Below are 23,204 nucleotides of genomic sequence, written 5' to 3'. Positions count from 1 at the left end.
AAAGTTTTAGAGAGGTTTTTGATGGAGTGATAGAACTTGATATATGTTTGTATATGGGGTTCCCTGGTGGCTCAGACGGTAAAGAACCTGCCTGCAATGCAGAAGACCCGGGTTTGATCCTTGGGTTGGAAAGATCCCCTAGAGAAGGGCATGACTATCCACTCCAGTATTCTTGCCTCGAGAATTCCATGGACAGAAGAGTCTGGTGGGCTACAATCCATGGGGTCACAAAGAGTCAGACGTGACTAAGTGACCAACACTTTCACTTTTCATATAGTATATAAATCTTGAAAACTGGTCATTTTCTCTCAGGAGAAAAAAGGTCTTTTGTCAGCTATATAGACATCTTGTTAATTGTTGAAATAAAATTATTGACTAGAGAAAAACAGAATAAAGGAATAATCTTATTTTGATGCTCTACTTTAGGCTTTTGCAGAAAGCCCAGAAAAATAAGGAATTGATGCAGAATGAAATCCAAGAAAGACATTCCTTTACAAAAGAAATAACTACTTTGAAGAATTTATTTCAACAGACCACAATCTCTTTCCAAAATATGGAATTACAAGACTGTCCAGAAAAGGCAGAACAGCTTGAGGTAAGTGAGGAATGAACTAGTGAATGTGGCTGATACAGGTCTGAAATCTTGGATCCAAAGTTATTAGAGTAAAGGTAATACCATGGCTAGTGTCGAGGGAACCTAGAAAAGGAGAATATGCACACAGGCTCTGTGGCATGGTGTGGGCAGACCCACAGGAGATCCACAGGAGACCCACAGGAGATCCACAGGAGACCCACATGATTGGAGCACAAAGAGCAGAGTTGGGACCAGGTTGGGAATAGGCCAGTGTGGACCAAGCAGCCCCTTTTCAACTACATTTTAAGTGTGTATGATGAACAGGGTCTGTGACTACTCTTGTATAGTATGTTAAACTGCTCGCTTTAGTAGGATGTAATACCTTATCTCTGATGGAGTGGAACTGTTTTTACTCAAAACATTCTGCCACCAAATGTGTGGGGCTTCCCCCCCCCCCAACACACACACATACACACTAACCTGTTCTCCAACCCTCTAGACACCAACTGGGACACCAATTCCATTCTGACACTAACTGCAAGGAGTTAGTACTGACCACCAGCTTTGGGGCTCAGTCCCACAAGACTTCCCCATTTCACATGCTACTGGTAAATTTTGAATGACAGGCTATAAAGCCAGGACTTCCATGACTCCTTCCTCAGGTTTGTAAATTTGCTAGAATGGCTCAAAGAGCTCAGGGAGGCACTTTATTTGCTATTCCTGGTTTATTGTAAAGGATACAACTCAGAAACAGCCAACCAGAAGAAATGTATGGGGAAAGGGGCAGCAAACCTCCGTGCCCTCTCTGGGTGTACCACTCTCCCAGCACCTTGATGTGTCCATCAATCCAGAGCAACCCCAAACCATGTTTAAGGTGACTGCAGCCATGAAATTAAAAGACGCTTGCTCCTTGGAAGAAAAGTAGGACAAATCGAGACAGCATATTAAAAGGCAGAGACATTTCTTTGCTGACGAAGGTCCATGTAGTCAAAGCTATATTTTCCAGTAGTCATGTATGGATGTGAGAGTTGGACCGTAAAGACGGCTGAATGCTGAAGAATTGATGCTTTTGAACTGTAGTGTTGGAGAAGACTCTTGAGAGTCCCTTGGACTGCAAGGAGATCCAACCAGTTAATCCTAAAGGAGATAAATCTTGAATATTCTTTAGAAGGACTGATGTTGAAGCTGAAACTCCAATACTTTGGCCACCTGATGCGAAGAACCGACTCATTAGAAAAGACCTTGATGCTGGAAGGTTGAAGGCAGGAGGAGAAGGGGATGACAGAGGATAAGATAGCTGGATGGCATCACCGACTTGATGGACATAAGTTTCCGCAAGCTCACGGAGATGGTAAAGGACAGGGAAGCCTGCTGTGCTGCAGTCCATGGGGTTGCAAAGAATCGGACACAACTGAGCGACTGAACAACAGCAAATGGAGGCTCCATTATATAGGCATGGTTGATTAAATCACTGACAGTTGGTGATTATCACAATCTACAGCCCTTCTCCCCTCTAGAGGTGTGGAAGTTCCAACCCTCTAATCACATGGATGGTTCCTGTGGCAACCAGCCTCCTTCCTGAAGCTGTCATCCCCTACACACCCCCAACCTTCACCCAACCACCACCAAAGGTTGTCTTATTACCATAAACTCCCTTAGAGTTGGAAAAGGCTTGTTATAAATAACAAAAGACACTCACCCCAATCCAGGAAATTCCAAAGGTTTTAGAAGCTGTGCCAGGAACTAGGGATGAAGACTGAATATATCTAGGAGAAATTGTGAGATTGGGATTGATACTCTATATAAAATAGATAACTATTGAGAATATACTGTATAACACAGGGAACTCTGCTCAATACACTGTCATGACCTGAATAGGAAGGAAGTCCAAAAGGGAGGGGATTTTTGTATATGTATGGCTGATTTATTTTGCTATGTAATATAAACCTATACAACATTGTAAAACAACTATACTCCAATAAAAATTAATTTTTAAAAACTCTAAATATGTTTCTTATACCACACTATCTATATATAAGTGCTTCCCAGGTGGCGCAGTGGTAAAGAATCCACCTGCCAGTGAAGGAGGCTAGGTTCTCTCTCTGGGTCAAGAAGGTTCCCTGGAGAAGGAAATGGCAACCCACTCCAGGATTCTTGCCTAGAGAATCCCGTGGGCAGAGGAGCCTGGTGGGCTGCAGTCCATGGGGTTGTGAAAGAGTTGGACACAGCTTAGCAACTAAATATCAGTCTATACGTAGGCTAAGGGTCCATCTCTTTTCATTCCATTCAGTGGTTACAGGCAAAAGTGATGAAGGTTTATTCAAAAGTTGCAGAGCTTTTGGTTTTCAATGAAAAAGGAAGCTTACCCTGTGTCACAGAAGCATTCTTCATGGGGAAGCCATCTTGGGGTAGCTCTGAATGAAGAGCTGTACTCGCGGCGAGGTCTAGATAAACCAGGAGCGCACCGTGTCTGAAACCCCACATTTGTCAGAATGGTGGTGTTCTCTGACTTTTCCTCTCTAGATTTGTTCTCTGCTGAGGGTTAAAAGGAAAGCAGTGACACATCGTGGAGTCATTCAAAATTGTAATCATTCTTCAGTGTGGTGGCTCAATCCATTGACACAAATAATGCTCCTGAACAGCTACTGTAGAAATGAAAGAAACCTCCAAAAGCCACAGGAAAGTCAAGAAGTATTTTTCCACTTTATCTTTGGGAAACTTTCCCAAACAAATGAGTTTCTCCTTTATAATTAGTGCAGGAGAACGCAGATCAGATTCTGTTTCTAGGCCACTACCAATAGACGGCTTGTTCAGGTTTCTTTTATCTCCTAAAAACTCACATTCTTTACAGGGAACTGGAACCCTCCCTTTTGAAAGAGGTTGAGCTCCACTGGGCTGTCTAATTACATGAAAGCAGACACTTCTGCTTCAAACACAGGGCTTTTAGTGGCCTTGAATCATTGTGATGTTAATGTAGGAAGAAGCAGAAATGGCAACAAGTTAATAAAAAAAAAATCTTTGAAACTTTTTGCTACTAGCAGCCTTTTATATCAAGACTGCTACTGAGATATACTTAAATCCTAGAGGTACTTTAGAAGCAGGAGATGTTGTAATGTCTTTTCAGGACAATGGGTTGACACTATGAAGAGATATCAAGTTTAATTCTTTACAATTTAGAAAGCATCATCTAACCGAACTGAAGATCTCTCAGGCTTAATCAGCTTGTATCAATAGTGAGGTTTTGTCATGCAAAGTTTGCTCATTTAAATCATAAGGATGGCTGAAAAGCGGCTTTCCTGTTTAAAGTTAAACTTTTTCTCTGTCCTGGGAGCATTTGAAACTCTCTTGATTTTTTTAGGAGCTTCAAAGCATTCTTAAGAAAGGGAAGCTAACTTTTGAGAATATTATGGAAAAACTGCGAATCAAGTATTCTGAAATGTACACCATAGTCCCTGCAGAGATTGAATCCCAGGTGGAAGAATGCAGAAACGCTTTAGAAGACGTAGATGAGAAGGTAATAATGTTTGTATTCGTGGTATTATTTATGGAGGGTAATGAATATAAAGAAGAAAATATCATTTAATATCACATTTTCATTTGTCCTGATTCCAACTATGTCTGTTTTCATAGAGTTTAGTTGAGTGATAATTTTTTGTGAATTCAATACTGCTCTAAGTAAGTGACACAGGTAACAGAATTAGTCTATTTATTTTTAGTTGTCAAGATGCTTAGTTTTTCTTCTCTTGCACTTAAAAATAGAGTTATATATTGTCTTTTACTTGGCTTTCCTTTTTCTGGAAAGTCACTGCAAGTCATTCATTTTGGACATGAATAATACTTTGCCGTTAACGTTTTGAAATTGCAACCAAGAGCAATAAGAATACACGTTTCATAACTCACTAGGAATAGCACTTAACACACGGTGCCTTTCTGATGATGATGGTAACGCAATTCTCACACAGCATTCCCAGACAAGTCTTTTACACCTAAAAGTCCAGGTTGAAAGAAAGAATAGGAAATTTCCCTAGTACTTGGAGACATAGGAGAATAACAAGACAATTTTATTGTGTTATTTAAAGGCTGCCCCGATCCAACAGACCAGCATTCAGTTTGGTCCAGAAGAATGCAGAAAGATTTTTGTATTGCCTTTTGAAGCCTAGAATACCTATAATTCAATAAGGTAGATATTAATTGCACACACAAAAAAACAGATTTCAAACTTATGGCAGATTTCTTAGATAATCTATTATGAGAAACTTCCCCAAGAATCATGTATTGTTAGAAAATATTAAATGTTTTTGAGAGAAACTAAATTGGTTTTCCTGACTACTTCATATGAAAATCCTTGACAAAGTGATTTAATCATCAAAATTTACCTTTTAAATTTAGGGTTGAAAGTTTCATCTGTAATTCTTATTTCTGTGTACGTCTGTAAACTGATTTTTCTTGCGTGGTATGTTTATAGGACCCACGCAGTAGACACAGTACCATTCTGTGTAATTCAGATGGCTGTATACTTCACCTAATTCATGATCTCCTAGTGTATGAAAATGATAAGCATTTCTGCCTGGAGAATAACTACTTAAAATATCAGAAAGGTTCATTTCGTGGTAATTTGTTATATAGCAATAAAAAGCTAATACAGGATTAATTTTTTTCTACAAATCTTGACCATGGTATGGTCTGTGGGATAAAATCATTATATAAACTATCACTTATTATATAAACTATAGCAACCTTATGTTGAGAAAAGAGCATAAGGCCTTGGTGTCTGATGGCTCAGGCTTCTTGTGATGAGTTCACCTACGCCTTGATGTGTGACTTTAAGCAAGTTATTTAGCCTGAGTTTCAGTTTCTGTATCTGTGTAGTATCTGCATTGGAAGGTTCAGCCTCAATGGTTGTACAAATATAGTGGTTTTAAAAAGTGAATTAAAAGGATTATGCAAAAGTATTAAGTATTATCTGATTCAATTCCTGGGTCGGGAAGGTCCACTGGAGAAGGGATAGGCTACCCACTCTAGTATTCTTGGGCTTCCCTGGTGGCTCAGATGGTAAAGAATCCACCCGCAATGCGGGAGACTTGGGTTCGATCCCTGGGTTGGGAAGATCCCCTGGAGAAGGGAATGGCTACCCACTCCAGTATTCTTGCCTGGAGAATCCCCATGGACCGAGGGAGCCTGACGGGCTACAGTCCATGGGGTTGCAAAGAGTTGGACACGACTGAGCAACTTTCACTTCACTATTTGGTTATTCAGTGGCTGCTTGGAGAAAGCTTTATCAACATAGTTTAAGGAGAAAAAAAAAAAAAAACCAAGAACTCAAACTATCAGGCATTTGAAAAATGATACATTCAACATTTATTATCTTTCTGAGAACAAGTTATTTTGTTAGGTAAATCATTCCAATTAAAAAAAAAAATACACTGTTTAGCAGCTAGATTTCTAATTGCTAGGAAAACATATACTAGAAACATTCACATAGAAAAACTAAGCTTTTTTGCTGCAAGAAACAGCTAACTTAAGAAGTTTTTTTTTCACCTAAATGAATATTAAGGTGAGGATTACATTTTTTACATCAGATTAAGAATGTTTGCTTTTATTGAAAACAGATCAGTGCAGAGGATTCTCTCATAAAACAGACTGTATGATAAATAAATGTTCTCCTAGGAATTCTTTCCTATCATTTGCTCCCTTGGAGTGTATTTCTAACAGTCCTCTCAGTAATTTTGCCCAGTACAGCACACAGCTGTCATACATACTGTGGGTTACATTGAGCAAAATGTTGTTGGTCAGTTTTCTTTTTTTTTAGGTTGGCTTTAAAAATTCAGATCAGCCCAGCTGCCATTTCCTAGTCCACTAATCTACCGTCTCATTTTGGCAGTAGTCAGCATGGTTCGGAATTTTTCCCAGACCTTAAGAAATGCGTACAAGTAAAATTTCACACTTGTGTGACTGCCCCTTTTAGTATTTGAACCTCTGAATACAGTGCAGAAAACATCTCCATTGTGTCTTTCTCACTTGTAACAGATTAGCAACGAAGTCCTGAAAAGCTCACCGTCGTATACAACGAGTAGAAAAATAGACGAAATTAATAATGGGCTTCGTAATGTCGAAAAGATGCTACAGCAGAAAAGCAAAAATATTGAGAAAGCTCAAGAAATTCAAAAGGTAACTTCCTCCCTTAGCTTCCTCCAGCATCTGGTGTATTCCCTGTTCATTAGTCATCACAGGGATCCTAACCCAGGTTTAAGGGGCCTCCTCGCTGACAGTGTCACCTGCAAAGCCTTGATGGAGAAGGTTGCATTTAAGAATTGTGATGTTTCTTCCGTAATGGGAAGAGACCCAGACTGCTGAGAGCTTGTGATTGTGAACCAGCCTTTGCACAAGGGAAGAAAAGTAAGGATCCTATCTTGGGAAAACTGACATATAAAAATATTTCAATAGGATATGAATAGGATTAACAGCTTATCTTTAGACTGCCAAAGGAAAACAGAAAAAAAATAAAAATTTCAAATTTATTTCCCATGCAAAATGTCTTAGGTTTTAGAATGGTATATAAACATAATATTCTGCCTCTTAACTTCTAAGTAAACTCCTGAGTGTGGAAAACATTATATTTTACACTTTAAGGAAATATTCTACTATGAATGGAAACTTTTAAAAATAGGGCTAAGAGAGACTTCCGGTTGTCCAGTGGCTAAGACTTTGTGCCCCCAATGCAGGGGCCTGGGTTCAATCCCTGGTCAGGGGACTAGATCCCACACGCTGTGACTAAAAGTTCACATGTTGCAAGTAAGCAACTAAAGATCCTGCATGCCACAACTAAGACCCAGCACAGCCAAGTAAGTGTTAAAAATAGTTCAGAGAATCCATCTTAAAAGTCATTATTACAGGGGAAAAACATTTTGTAATTATGAATAGTGATGGATTTTTTTTTTTTTGGTTCCAAAACCCAGGATTATGGATTTTAATTAGACTTATTGTGGCAATCATTTTGCAGTAGATAGAAATAGTGAACCATTGTGTTGTACACCTAAAACGAATAAAATGTTATCAGTTCTACCTCAATTTTTTTAAGTTATCCTCGGAGAAGTCTTACTTCTTATCACTCCCCTTCCATCTATTCCCTCCCTGCAGTTAAACCTCTCCTTTGGTTTCTAACTCAACCTGATTGTGTTCCTTTTGGTAAAAAGAACAAAATAATTATAAATATTGAAAGAAATAATTGTACCTGTTGTATGTGTTCTTCTTTCTTATAAGAAGACATTAGAGTGTGTATATTCTTTTAAAATAAGGTGAACAAGATTTGCTCACAAACAATCATACCTGCCTTTGCTTTGTAGCTCCCTCTAAACCAAATAAATGTGATGTCAAAGGATAAAAAATTAAATTAAAAATAAAAATAGGTCAGAATATGGCTTGCCATTGGACAAAACCCTGGGCTCTCAATAAGCAACTTAACCAAATTTTTTCATTTCTAGAAATTATGTTCTTATGTAGATATTAAGTAATAATTGAATGTTGCCTTTGAAATTTCCTCACCCCAGACAAGTCCACATTTGAATCCAGTCTATTGGTTTCTTGAACCAAAAGCAGTTGCTACTAATACATGTGGCTAGAGTTTCCTGCCTCTGCATTACTCTGAGTCAGAGTGATATTTTCTTTTTATCATTTTTTTTAACATTTATAAGAATTGTCTTCTAGATTAAGTACATATATATACTGGTCTAAGATAGGTATTTACCCAAGCCCTTTTAAATATAATGTTACCTCATCACTCTGGAAAGATTCGGTTAGGGTTATGTTGACCTTGTTTGGTGTCATTCATCTCTGAAAATGCCCAGGACTTTGTGCCCCCTTACAGCTAATTTGTACTGAAATGAATACAGTTAGAGTTAAGAGCTGGAGAAGGAAATGGCAGCCCACTCCAGTATTCTTGCCTGGAGAATCCTGTGGATGAAGGAGCCTGGTGGGCTGCTGTCCATAGGGTCGCACAGAGTTGGACACGACTTAGGCGACTTAGCATGCATGCATGCATTGGAGAAGGAAATGGCAACCCACTCCAGTATTCTTGTCTGGAGAATCCCAGGGACGGAGGAGCCTGGTGGGGGCTGCCATCTATGGGGTCGCATGGAGTCGGACACAACTGAAGCCACTTAGCAGCAGCAGCAGCAGCAGAGTTAAGAGACCTCAGAAAAAGTGTTTTCCAGTTCAGGTCACATGCTGTTGCTGGGCATAAGTGAAAAACTTTGACTGCAGTGTTGTCTCTGCCATATTGTTTGGGTAACACAAGTACAGACACTGTGTGAAAACTTAGAAATTAACGTATTCTTCATCCGAACTGACTTATGCTTTTCATCTCCAGAAAATGTGGGATGAGCTTGATCTCTGGCATTCCAAGCTAAATGAGCTGGATTCTGAAGTTCAGGACATTGTTGAACAGGACCCAGGACAAGCTCAAGAATGGATGGATAAATTGATGATTCCTTTCCAGCAGTATCAGCAAGTATCACAGAGGGCAGAATCTAGAACCTCACAGCTAAACAAGGTATGGCTGTAACAACACATTATAGCTACGCAGAGCCAGTGGTGGTAGTGAGATGGGTTTAAAACAGAAATATATATTCAGAGGCAGCTGGTTTCCCTTGAATTGCCAGTTTTAGGACCTGAGGCTAGAGCCATACCATAGGTTCAAGTGGTCATCGAGGGCACAAGATTTCACAGCTGGCAAAACTGGTATCTCAGTCCTACAACTAAATTCTACCAACAATGAGAATGAACTTGGAAGAGACACCTAAGCTCAAGATGGGGCCTTGATTGCAGCCTTGTGGCATCCTGAGCTGAGGACCCACCTAAGCTATGCCTGGACTCATACTCCATGGAAACTATGAGATAATAAGCAGGAATCCAAAAGTGAGACCACATAGGATTTCCCAGGCAGTCCAGTGGTTAAGACTTTGCCTTCCAGTGCAAGGGGTGTGGGTTTGATCTCTGCTCAGGGAGCAAAGATCCCACATACCTTGTGACCAAAAACCAAAATATAAAACAGAAGGAATATTGTAACAAATTCAATAAGGACTTTAAAAATGGTCCACATAAAAAAAAAAAAAAAGAACTTTAAAAATAAGCCAGAGCACACAAGGATTCTGGGTGAGAATTAGACTTCTCAAGAGGTAAGAGAGGCAGGCAATCTCAAGTATCCCTGGAGAGAACCAGAGAGAGAACATCATTCGGGAACAAGACACCCCACCCTCCCTCCAAGTAAGGGTCATGGTGGATGAGTTGTGCATGTGGTCTAGCAGGAGCAAGGCAGGAACCTACTCTCAGAAGGACTGGGATGCTGCAGGACAAGGCCCTGGACAGGAAAACCAAGTGGAAACCCAGTTTTCAGAATAGAGCATAAAATGGGAACCAGACCAGTTGCAAAGCTAACTTGGAATCCATGCTGAGGCCTGTAGTGCCGGGATAGAACTTCTTCAATCCTTCCCACTTGTGGCCAGGATTCAGTTTATAGATTGAAGGATTGAAAGCTGGATGGGGTGGGCAAGTGTCCCAGCTGTGGGGCATGGAGCCCTGTGAGACCTGACACCACTGACTCACAGCAACCAATTCTTTATTCAAGAATCGTTTGACTCAAGGAGGAGGCATCAGACTGAGTTTGGTTCTGCCTCTCTTTCACAGGCCACAATTAAGATGGAAGAATATCATGATCTTTTGAAGAGTACTGAGGCTTGGATAGAAAATACCAGTCGTTTGCTGGCTGATCCTGCAGACTATGACTCTTCAAAGACACTGAGTCACCATGCTAGCACCCTTCAGGTGAGTGAGTTTTTACTGTTTCCTGGGTGTCACAGAATCTATATAATGATTAATGGCTTAGCCTGACCATCATGATGCTTTCCTCCCCGTGTCTTTCCTATAAAATACAACCTTATCCTGAAGCATGCCAAATGGCAGAAGGAAGTTTGGGAGAGTGGCAGGCTCTAGATGGGGGTTTTGGAGACCAGGATCTAGTTCTTTCTGTCCTCATGAGTATGTCATGATTTTATGAATAATTCACTGTGTCCTCCCTGGGCCACGGTTTTCCCCATTTGTAAAGTGAGAATGTGGCACTGAATGGTGGTGATGGTTTTGATCGTAGAATTCCAAGGCGGCTCCCAATAGTCCTGTTCCCTGGTGTACATGACCTGAATAATCCCCCTCTCTTGAGTGTGGGCAGGAGTATGAGTATGTGATGGGAGAGTTACTCTGTTGATTAAGTTACAGCATATAGAGATGTATATGGGATAGTCACTCCCATGAATACATGACTGATCATGGATATATGATTTTAAAACTCCCTGGTAACAGACTAGAATAAGATTCTCCTGCTAGATTGAATAAGTAAGACCTCATACCATGAGAGGTCTTCCCACGTGGTACTGGTGGTAAAGAACCCACCTGCCAATGCAGGAGACTTACGAGACAAGTGCTTAATCTCTGGGTCAGGAAGGTCCCCTGGAGGAGGAAATGGCAGCCTACCCCAGTATTCTTGCCTGAAAAATCCCATGGACAGAGAAGACTTGTGGGCTACAGTCCATAGGGTCACAAAGAGTTGGACACGACTGAGCACGCATGCATAGCATAGCATACTATGAAAGGACCCCAAGGCCAAGACCCTTGCTGCTAAGTCACTTCAGTTGTGTCCGACTCTATGCGACCCATAGACACCAGCCCACCAGGCTCCCCCGTCCCTGGGATTCTCCAGGCAAGAACACTGGATTGGGTTGCCATTTCCTTCTCCGATGCATGAAAGTGAAAAGTGAAAGTGAAGTCGCTCAGTCGTGTCCGACTCTTTGCGGGTAAAACTAGAATCTCAGTCCTACAGCTAAATTCTACCAACAACCAGAATGAACTTGGCAGAGAAACTTATACTCTGATGGCACCTTGATTGCAGCCTTGTGGCATCCTGACCTGAGGACCCACCTAAGCCTAGACTCATAAGCCATGGAAACTATGAGATAATAATTTTGTTTTATTTTAAGCTGCTAAATTTGTGGTAATTAGTTATATAGCATTAGAAAACTAATCTGTCGTTCTTTCCAGTACTAGCACACCATGATTCCAAAGTTCCTATCTCCTTCCTGGTGCTCCACAGATGCCCTGTGTTTCCATACTAACCTACAAAGACAAAACAAATAAAAGTCTTTTCCTACTCAGGGCCATGACTGCTAGAAATCTGGACACCAAGTGTTGGCTTAAACTTTATTGTGAAGGGATATTTCCCTTCTCTCATATTATTCAGCCATGAGGAAGAATCTCTTAGGAGAAGGTTTATCCTATAACAGCTTTTAGAGTAATCAGACCTCAAAGCTGAAATAGTTCCTTTTTTATATCTTTTGAGTAGCACAATGTGTCCCTGAGTAACAGCTGACCTCTGGGTGTTTGAGATTTGTTGGCACATTTTTTTCCCTATGGCAACAATTGTAAGGATATTGCATTTTCACCTACTTGTTTCTTTTTACCCTTGCCTGTAATTGATGCCCCCACCTCTTGGGTTGATGTTCCACATATCCAAAACATACCATCTTTTATTTTATTTCAAATCATTTATTTATTTTTGGCTGCACCGTGAGTGGCATGTGGGATGTTAGTTCCCCAACCAAGGAATGAACCCATGTCCTCTACCCTGGAAGCTCAGAGTCTTAACCACTGGACCGCTGGGAAAGTCCTTCATCTTTTTGTTCTAAATCACTTGACGGATTCATTTCAATATTTGGCAAAACTAACACAATATTGTAAAGTTTAAAAATAAAATAAAAAATAAATAAAATGTAAAAAAAAGTAAAAAAATAAAATAAAATAAAAATTAAAAAATTGGCAAATAGGAAAAAAAAAAGAATTTTGCAAAGACGGAAGAGAGGAACGATGCTTGTTTTTTCCTCAAATTCTCCTTAGGAGTTTTTTTTTTTTTTTTTTTAAACTGTACAAGAATGAACTCACACAAAAACAGCTGAACTATTACTGCCTTCTTCTGACACAGTGTAAAAGTGTGGAAGTGTCTCTCAAACTGTTCAGGATACCCTTCTTTGCTGGCCTTTGTTTAGGAGCTGGAACTGAGTAGAATTTAGGTTATTTGGTGGAAAAGTAGGGACAAGGGGATGTGCAGGCTGATACCCACGTGCAGGCTGATACTAGTAAATCCCTAAATGGGAGATAAGTCACAAATAACTAATTACATGTGAATACCTCACTTTGTTCCTGTTTTGAAAATAGTTGTCCTACTTTAGAATGTTGTTGTCCTTTAGTCACTAAGTCCTGTCCAACTCTTGCAACACCATGGACTATAGTCTGCCGGGCTTCTCGGTCCATGGTATTTCCCAAGCAAGAATACTGGAGTGGGTTGCCATTTCCTTCTCCAGGGGTCTTTGCAACCCAGGGATTGAACCCGGGTCTCCTGCAATAGCAAGTGGATTCTTTACCACTGAGCCACCAGGAAGCCCTGTACTTCCCTTAATAGCCTGCAGCAAAAGTAGGATTTGGAAAAGATTGGATGAGAGCCCTGAGTAGCAGAGTTGGATATTTCAAGTTTGGGGCTACATACATATACTGCTGTACAACTCATTACTCCTAAAGTTATCTGCTTAAAACAAGAAACATTTCATATCTCACAGTTCATGTGGGTCAGGAATTCAGGCATGGCTTTACCTGAGTGCTTCTGGCTCAAGGTCTCTTAAGAGAATGCAGTCAAGGTGTCAGCCAAGGGTGTGGTCTCATTTGAAGGCTCAGTTTGGGTGAAGGAAGAGAGAGGATGCACTTCCAAGTTCATTCACGTGGTTGTTGGCAGGCCTGAGAAGATCCACTTCCATTCGCAGACAGATGACCCTCTCTGCAAGACTGCCTCATGGTGTGGCAGCTGGCTTCCTTCACCATGAACAATCTAAAAGATATCGAAGAGCTCCCAAGACAGAAACGGTCTCTTACAATCTAATCTTGGAAGTGACAGCTCATCATTTCCACCATATCTTATTAGAAGTATATCAATAAGCTCAGCCTACAATCAAGGGAACTGATTATAAGGACATGAGTGCCAGGAGGTAGCTACTGCATGTGTGTGTGTGTGAGTTGCTCAGTTGTGTCCAACTCTTGTGTGTCCAACTCTTTGTGAACTGTAGCCTGCCAGGCTCCTCTGTCCATGGGGATTCTCCAAACAAGAATACTGAAGTGGGTAGCCATTCCCTTCTCCAGGGCATCTTCCCAATCCAAGGATCGAACCCAGGTCTCCTGCACTGTAGGCAGAGTCTTTACCACCTAAACCGCCAGGGAATCCCTATGAGCAAAGCTACTGAAAACAATGATTTACAAATCTTTTTGTGGACGTGTGTTTTCACAGATTGCTGGCTCTTACAGTATTTAGCTAGGTCAGAAACTGGCAAATTATTTTCCAAAATGGCTGTACCATTTTTCATTCCCACTAATAATATGAGTTCTAATTAATTATCCTGTATTTTTGTCAGGACTTGATATTATCTTTTACATTTTACTCTAGTGACATGTAGTGGTATCTCATTGTGATTTAAATGGCATTTCTTTAATGACTAATGATTAATTTATTTGAGCATTTATTTGTATACTTACTTGTCATTTGTACACTTCCTTTGTGAAGTCTGTTCAGTTTTTCTTTATTGCCCAGTTTTAAATTGGGTTGTCTGTCTTTTTATTATTGAATTATAAGAGTGATTTATACAGTATTCTAAAATCCAGTCCTTTATTAGGAATGTAATTTACAAATATTTTTTCCCAGTTTGTGGCTTGTCTTTTCATTCTCTCAATATTATATTTCAGAGATCAAATGTTATTACTTTGATGGGGTCTAATTAATAAATATTTTTTCATTTATGTATTATTCTTTTGTGTTGTATCTAAGAAATCTTCTTCTAACCCAAGGTCACTAGGATTTCCTCGTATCTTCTAGAAATTTTATAGGTTTAACTCTTAGTATGTTATGAAGTGAGAATTAAAGTTCACTTTTTTTCCTCTGGGGGTAGCCAATTGTTCTAGCACCACATTTTGAAAGGGCTCACCCTTGAATTACTTCAGTGCTTTGTTGAAAATCAATGACCTCTCATATATGTGAGTCTGTTTCTGGAACGTCTTATTCTATTGATCTATGTGACCAATATGATACAACTTTGATTACTATAGTAAGTCTTGAAATCAGGGAGCATAAATTCTTCAACTTAGTCCTTCTTTTTCAAATTTGTTTTGGCTAATCTGAGTCTTTTGCATTTCCATACAAGTTATATAAGTTTTAGAATCAGCTTCTGTATCTATGCAGAGGTCTGTTGGAATTAAATCTAGATCAGTTGGGTGAGAATTTACATCTTAGCCATATTAACTGTTCCTATCTAAGAACATGATGTTTCTCTATTTATTCTGGTCTTCTTTAATTTCTCTTTAATGTAAATTGTTAAATTTATACCTGTGTATTTTTTGATGCTATTGTAAATAGTATTATTGGAAAAAGCATTGGTTTTAGTTTTGGTTTCCTTAAAGTTTTCTTCTGCTGGGATTTTGAATGAAGTCAGTAACCTTATTAATTTTAGACTTGATTCTAGTCTAGAAATAACTAGATTTCTAGTTGCATGGTCTTTCTCATGTCAGTTATTTTTTATGAAATTATCTGAAGGCAACATTATCAGGTTGAACATTTCCAACAGGTGGCTGAGATATTTTGATATCTTAAGTTTGAAAGTTAATGATTATAATTATTAAAAGGAAAAAAAGAAAAATTATAAGGAAGAATGTCTGAGAGACTTTAAAAATGGATGTTTTCCACTTTTATTTGGTTTTATCAGCTAGAACTCTTTGGTATCAAATTATTCAAGTGACTTCAAGCTATAAGGTTGTCTCACAGAAGTCAGTGACTCCATGTGGTAAGGCCAAGGAGGACACTGGCACCAGGACTGGCAAGCCACCGAACTGCCTCTTCATTTCTCATCCCCACTTCATCTATATATTTCTCCAAAGCCCATGTTCCCAAAATTACAAATCAGCCAACTGAATGGCTTTCTTGGCCCTAGTTCCAAATTTATAGAGGGATGGACTTACAGGTCAGGTGTTTCTGATTCTGTTAATGACGGTGGAGGAGCAGGGCTACATGCTGTAAGATAGCTGCTGCAAGCCCACTGAAATGGAGTAGACAGTCTATAGTTACTACTGCCACTGAAGAGAATGTTCAGTGTTTCACTGTTGTGCACTCAGTCGTGTCCGACTCTTTGTGACCCCATGAACTGTACCCTGCTAGGCTTCCCTGTCCTTCACTATCTCCTGGAGTTTGCTTAAGCACATGTCCATTGAGTCAGTGATGCCATCCAACTATCTCATCCTCTGTCACCCTCTTCTCCTCCTGCCCTCAATCTTTCCCAGCATCAAAGTCTTTTCCAGTGTTTCATCACAAAAGTGGAAATGAACAGGAGTTTGAAATATTGAGACAAATTCAGATTTTCTCTGATTTAATTTTTTTAATTAAGGTATAATTCGCATAAAACATTCATTAGTTTCAGGTGTCCAATAGAATGATTCAATATTTGTATGTATTGCAAAATGATCACTCACATTAAGTCTAGTTGACATCCATCACCATACATAGTTATAGAATTTTCTCTATTTTAAATTTTGATTACCTTGTTCCAATATCTTGCTGTTTCTCTCTCATTTTTCATGTTTTCCGTTATCTAGATGGCTTTGGAAGATTCAGAACAGAAGCACACTCTTTTACATTCAGTTTTCACGGATCTCGAAGACCTGTCAGCGATTTTTGAGACAGATGACTTAGCACAGTCCATACAAGAGTTAAGTCATCAAGTAGCAGCTTTACAACAAAGAATCATAGAAAGCCTTCCACAGATTCAGCGAATGGCTGATGTAAGTCAGCACTATAAAGATGTAACTTCTTATTTTAAGTTTATATTTCATTTAGTAAATTAGACTTATGCTGCCAATCAGTTCCTACAAAGACACATTGATCTGATATATATTTTTTATTTATGTTATTTTTTGAATGATACTTTACTTTGTGCCCTATAGTACAACTACAATAAAAAATCATATCCCCATTCTCAGTTCAGAAGTGGTCTTTTAAAAGGGAGGAATCTTGGTCAAATATGCTCAGTGTATTCTCTTTGTCAGAGAGGAGATATTATTGATTTTAAAGCACAGATTAGCAAAGAGGGAGTTAAAACAGACAGCTTCCCAAGACTTCCGTGACCTATAGCAAATATTTTTTGAGAGGATGCTGTATATGAGCCACTGGACTTTTAAATAATTTTATTTATTTTAGCTTGAAACGTGTGAGGCATTTATCTAAGGATGGAGTCACACAGCAAAGGCAGATGCAGTTAGTCTTAGTAATTTACCTTTTACTTCTCAGTAACATTCCCTGCAGTACACTTAAGTAACTTCAGAGCATCATACTTGTTAAATATTCTTATTCCAAAATTGTTAAATGTGTCTACAACTTTTCACAGAAATTACCATAAAATGCATTATATACTTTTATATACTTTCTTAAATGTAAGGTGCAGAAAATAATTTCAATATGATTGAACTTCTCATAATATGAAGACATCACTATAAATTACTGTAATTACTGCTTCATTTGCTTGTAGAGTTATGTTTGTCCTGTATTGAATGGCTCTAAATTGCTATAATTTGAAACCCTTTGTCGATTTCTATGTAGTTTTTTCTATTTCCTTCATTATTAGGCATACCTTATTTTTGCTGCACTTTATTTGCATTAAGCTCTAGAGATCTGAAGGCCTTCTTACAGTGTGAGTGGACTTTAAAATGCAGGTTTTATAGCACATATTCTTAAATATGGGGGTTTGATAGCAAAAATTGCAGCGTTTTTACTTTAATGTTTCGGCCATGTTCTAGAGGTTGAAGTTGACGGGAGAATAGCCACTGGACAAATGATCTATTGTTTATGTTAACCTGAGTAGGTTATAAGGTAATTTAATGATGCTGCACATGACAACAGTTTGTTAGGGAATTGGCAAGAAAATCTGTCAGTTTTCTAGCTCCTTGTGTGTTTGCTTCCCAAGGGTGACTGTATCATTCTACTTAGAGTAGTAAGAATTTTTTTTCAACATTAGACCCACTTGTATTCAAGTGTTTGAGCACATTCCAAAGATAAATCTAAAGAATTTGCACATAATTGACAATTTACTTAAAATTGTTTCAGATGCATTCTGCTTTTGTTCTCATAGCATAAATAATTAAATATTGGCCTCTCGAGGATCTTTAACCCAGCAACTATATGCAGTGCTTTGTACTGTTACATGCCATTACTAACAGAACAGCGTTTTTATTGAAAACAATCTACATTATCTGTGAAGCACTTGGTTAGTTTTTAAGAGATACAAGTGGCAAACATGTTTTGGTTAAACGTGAAAATAAATGGCAACAAATTGTGTTTTATAAAGATGATTAACATATAATATGCTGCGTGAGTGTGTTATTTTGTTTATGAAATTCTAGGATGTGGTTGCCATTGAAACAGAAGTAAAATCAATGGAGAAGAAAGTTTCAAAAATCAAAGCTATCCTGTTATCCAAAGAAATATTTGATTTTTCACCTGAAGAACATCTTAAGCATGGAGAGGTAAGCATAGATCTGTTTAAAAATCTTTTCTCTTAGTACTTATTATGCTTATTTAAAAATATGTAATAATATGTGATTTAAAGTAAGAGCAAGATCAAGTTGAGAATGACTATAAGGCAATGGCACCCCACTCCAGTACTCTTGCCTGGAAAATCCCATGGACGGAGGAGCCTGGTAGGCTGCAGTCCATGAGGTCGCTAAGAGTTGGACACGACTGAGCGACTTCACTTTCACTTTTCACTTTTATGCATTGGAGGGGGAAATGGCAACCCACTCCAGTGTTCTTGCCTGGAGAATCCCAGGGACAGAGGAGCCTGGTAGGAGGCCGTCTATGGGGTCGCACAGAGTTGGACACGACTGAAGTGACTTAGCAGCATCATGTTTTAAATCCTATTCATAGTGGTCTCTGTATAAAGATCATTTTCCTATAAGTTATTTTTTCAATTAATTTCTTCCTAAAACTTCAAGGTTTGGCAGTTTTTCCTTCAAGTCAAACCTAAGTGTTTAATAGTCTAGGAGCTTATGCCTCTGAGTCAGGAGAACTGGGTTCCAGCCTCAGCTGCTCTGCCTCTGTGCCTTTACACGATTGGTTAATATTTCTTGGATTTGCTTTCATGACTATGCGGTGGTAATGCAGTGATTATGTTGGACAATTATAACATATACAGAGCCTCTAGCACAGAAGCTGGGACATACTGAACAGCAGGCAGATGTTGGTTCCCCCTCAGCCTATCAGTTAAGAGCGTGGACTTTGGGCTCAAGCAGCCCTGGGTTCTAATCCCAACCCTGCCTCTTTGTGATGTGCCCTCATGTGGGTCTTCTAACTTCTATGAACCCAATTTCCTTACGTGTTTTGATCTCTGCCTCCTAGGACAGTTATGAAAATTAGAGGAAATAATGTATATGAAATGCTTAGTAAAGTGAATACTGTCTTATAATTTATTCACTATGTAAATCCAGATTTCTATGGACAGGATGTCATTAAAGTGAAGTAGAAGTATACTTTTGAGACTTAAGAAATTTGACAGGATAGTTATCCCTTCAGTGCAGTAAGCATGTTTTGAGGGTCTGTTAGTGGGAAACCCTGTGCTGGGTGCAGTTGCTGTGAGAGTTAGTAAGAGGGCAGTACCTACCTTACGTGGCTCACTGCCTGGCGACAACACAGAAAGCGAAACAATGGTTCTACAGACAGAGGTGGAAGGGGAGAAGGAAGAAAGGCTGTCCAAATGCGTCATGTTGTGCTGGAGGGCACTTTTGCCCCCCACATTCTTTCCGGAGACCCCCTAACTACCAGATCACAAGTAATATTAGTTCTTTTCAACCTGAGCTAAGAAACTGTTTCAAAACTGTAAAGACAGAAGTTTAATATTTAATCGACTTAAGAGTGGCCTTTTTGTCCCCCACTTGTGTACCATGTTTATCTAAGGTGATATTGGAAAATATACGTCCCATGAAGAAAACCATTGCTGAAATCGTGTCTTACCAAGTGGAACTGAGGTTACCCCAGACAGGAATGAAGCCTCTGCCGGTGTTTGAGCGGACAAATCGGCTTTTACAAGACATAAAACTGTTGGAAAACGTGACTCAGGAGCAAAATGAGTTGTTGAAGGTGAGTGGCTTGTGATGACAGCCAGCCTGTTGGATGAAAATGTTCAGCAAAAGCTGGTTTTGTTTTCAGTTTTAAAGCTTGGGTAGATCAAATTCCCATGACAGTAAGACACTGCCTGTGTTGATTCTTTTTGGTCTCTTCCAGTATTATTATCCAGGAGCCAGCATTGATATAAGAGAGCATTTTATTGTTCAAATGGAGCTAACATGATTTTTTCTTAGCTCTTACCCTTGTTCTGGTTGAAGACATTGAATCATAGTTATGGTCTGTTTCATTCCATTCTTTAATAATTGAAGATCTACATGGGTAAAATGCTATGGGAAAAGATTCAACCTGCATAGTGCATTTGCAGTCACATGAGGCCAACAGACCCAACAATAATCTCTTTATACATCTCAGTTGCTTTCCTTTTAATCATTTCATTTTATTACCAACATGATGCAGGTCAAGTAGGCACTTTGCCATTTTATTTTTACACGTTAGGAGACTAGTGTCCAAAGGTTAGGTGATTTGATAAAATACCAGAGTTAACATGTGTTAGGATTAATTTATGTATGAATAAGACAAAAATTGGGGTTTCTAGCCTCCTAGTATTATTCTTCATATTAGAGTCTCTTCTTTCTAACTGATGGCATCTTCTAGCCTCTCCCTGAGGGCTTTCTTTTTATTCTTACATTTTGATTGATCTCAAGCCAAAGAATAGATAAAAATTGCATTTTACTTTGGTTTGTGTTCCTAGATCAACAACCACTCCTATAGGGAAAGAAAGTTCCTGAAACAGCCATGGACTTTTCAACCCTCTTAGTAGACTCCCACATTCTGCCTACTGTTCTTGATTAGGGGGTCAGGGTAGGAGAAAAAGTTATTTTTCCTCCTTCCCACTCATACCCTAGTTATAGGAAGAAAACTGCTATCTCCTTCTCCCTCTTCAGTTTCATTCACATTTGGTGGTCACTCTGTTCTCCTAAGATTTGAGGATATTGTATCTCTGGTTTGAGTCTTAGCTCACAGTCTCTCTGCCTAGCTACTAATCTGTTGACGTTATTTCCTAACACCCACAGGGAGAAAAAAGATCTGGCACTCAATGTACTATTTTTTTTAATAATATAAAGAGAAAACAAAAAGCAACGATAGAAAGTTTGATCTGTTTTTCATCTTTTTGTGTTTTATTGGTCTCTTGGTTAGAAAAAGAAAATAACAGTCCTGACTATGCTTTAAAATGACTCCTTCACAAGATGAAAGGGGGAAATAGAAGAGGAAATTAGGTTTTGTACCAAGTTAGATATCAAGCTGTGCTGCTAAAATTTTCCATCTTATTGTGTTAGTGGAAATCAGATATCATCTCAGGTATTTCAAAGCTAAGTAAACTGATAGTAATGCAAATCATAGAATATGGTGCATTTCTTTTAATTTCTAGTTAGATATTGTTGTAAGTGCTCTCATTGTAGAAAATAAGACAAATTACTTTTGGGGGGAGTAATGGGATGCAGCTCATTACTGAGGGCTGGGAAACAGGTGTGTGCAGTGAACATAGTTATTCATTTCCAGCCTGTGGCTAAAATTATAGTTAAATGTTAAAGAAAATATAAGGAAGAATTCTGTGTCGACCAGAAACTTTGTAGTTTCAAAAGGCATTTGGTTTCATTGTGAAGCATACCAAGGAAATATCCAGATCTTCTTTTGAAGTCCATTTCTTTGACTTTCATCACACTTTGATTGTATCATTTAGCACACTGGTAGGTTCAAGCTCTTAACACCAGATTCCAGATATTGTTCTGGTCTGCCTTATTCTTCAAACTCTCAAGCCTCAACCTCTTACCACAAAATATACCTCACAGATCCCAAAGAGTACCAGGTGAGGATGAGTCTGTACCAGGGAAATCTATCATTTCTCAAATCACTTGCCCTTTCCATTCTCAGTTAGGATTGTCACCTCTTTGTGTAGAAATATGACAAGGAATATGTATTAAATGTCTTACGTGACTATCAGTAATTTCATAAAACTTAGCCTCTTTGTTTATATGCTATCAAATGCGTCCCAGAATAAGCCCATTACACTGGGACAACTTAAGAGCAAATGTATGTCTGATTCCACTCCCAGCATTGCCCAAGGTGCTCTGGCATCTAGTAGAGCAAGTCGGTCAGGTGCCAGCTTTGCATATGTTGTCCTCTATGTTGAGACTACCATTCCCTATTAAAAACTGTGTAGTTGTGTATTTGATAGAATTGATTGGAGTTTGGAACAGGGTTAGACATTGAAAGGAACCCATTGGTCTAGTCATTGGATTGTAACAGATTCTTTTGGGGGGATTTATTTTATAGATAGCCATAAAACAGACAAATGAATGCAATGAAGAAATAGAAAAATTGAAGCAGATCTTAAATAATTATCCAGCTGAATTCTCCCATGAACATATGTCAACAGACCAAGCTGCCAACCTGTCACAAGTACAGGTATGTTTCTTTCATTTCATCTGTCTCATTCATTTGTCCAGCAGTTCATTCACTTTCTAAGCTGTTGATATCTAGAAACCTTTTTGATGATCTGGTGTATTTCCTACTTATCTCTTTCAATTAAAGGTATTTTATGTATATGATTACTTTCTATGCCTATTTCATTAAATAGGTTATTATATAATTATCATAATGAAAGTCTCTTCAAGTGTCTTTAGCCTCAACTTGGTGCATTTTGGCTGGTACCAAAGAAGCTGATGTTACACACGGTATTGGACAACCTGACTTCCCAGCTAGCATTCTGACATAGGGGTCATGCAGGCTGGGCTTTAGAGGTAAAGACTGAATGCTGTTGTAATAAAGAGTTCCATATACTAAGCAGTCTCACCATATGCCATAATTAACAATGTCCTACGGGCCCAGTTACAATGGTTTGCATGTTAACTCTCTATTGCCGTCAAGTTGGTGTTGGCAAGCAGTTGTTGTGGTATTCTTTCTGTGAGTCATAGGTCAAATTCTTTAATATCTAAAGTGAAGTACGAGGGAGTCTAAGGTGACACAAGCTATTAAGTGGTGGACTCAATAAGGCAGACTCAATGTGTTAGTGATTCAGTATTAGAACAGTGTCATATTTCCCTTTACATTAAAAAATTCAAGAACTCCAAAGAGCTTTCATGTATATTAAAGTTCAGAAATGTAAATATATCTGTTATTTTAAAATAGTGATAGTAAACCCATTAAATATGAATGGAAATTATATTTTACAGGGAAAAAATATAGTGAGAAGAGTGACATTGTTTTGCATTTTTGCAAATCTCATGAGGATCTGGCTTTCTAGGAGACAGCTAGATTCTCACCTGGTTCTGCATTCAATCTTTTGAGGTATATAGTTTTGTGTGAAGCATATAAAGATTTCCAACCTCT

At 38.8% G+C, this 23,204-nt stretch overlaps 1 protein-coding gene across 6 annotated transcripts in view; it reads left to right on the top strand.

Annotated features, from left to right (window-relative positions):
- Positions 1 to 23,204, top strand: part of SYNE2 (spectrin repeat containing nuclear envelope protein 2) — a 239,426-nt gene that overhangs the window by 95,719 nt on the left and 120,503 nt on the right. For all 6 annotated transcript variants that reach the window (XM_070377739.1, XM_070377742.1, XM_070377741.1 and 3 more), the window contains exons 47-55: positions 427 to 595; positions 3,933 to 4,088; positions 6,602 to 6,742; positions 8,940 to 9,122; positions 10,256 to 10,393; positions 16,295 to 16,480; positions 18,095 to 18,217; positions 19,644 to 19,826; positions 22,149 to 22,280. In XM_070377739.1, coding sequence (XP_070233840.1) covers positions 427 to 595; positions 3,933 to 4,088; positions 6,602 to 6,742; positions 8,940 to 9,122; positions 10,256 to 10,393; positions 16,295 to 16,480; positions 18,095 to 18,217; positions 19,644 to 19,826; positions 22,149 to 22,280 — 1,411 coding nt within the window. The remainder of the gene's footprint in view (positions 1 to 426; positions 596 to 3,932; positions 4,089 to 6,601; positions 6,743 to 8,939; positions 9,123 to 10,255; positions 10,394 to 16,294; positions 16,481 to 18,094; positions 18,218 to 19,643; positions 19,827 to 22,148; positions 22,281 to 23,204) is intronic.

The sequence above is a fragment of the Bos mutus genome, chromosome 10 (genome assembly GCF_027580195.1).
Source record: "Bos mutus isolate GX-2022 chromosome 10, NWIPB_WYAK_1.1, whole genome shotgun sequence".
Taxonomy (NCBI): domain Eukaryota; kingdom Metazoa; phylum Chordata; class Mammalia; order Artiodactyla; family Bovidae; genus Bos; species Bos mutus.
Note: the sequence above shows the minus strand (reverse complement) of the source record. Positions and strands in the feature narration are given on the sequence as shown.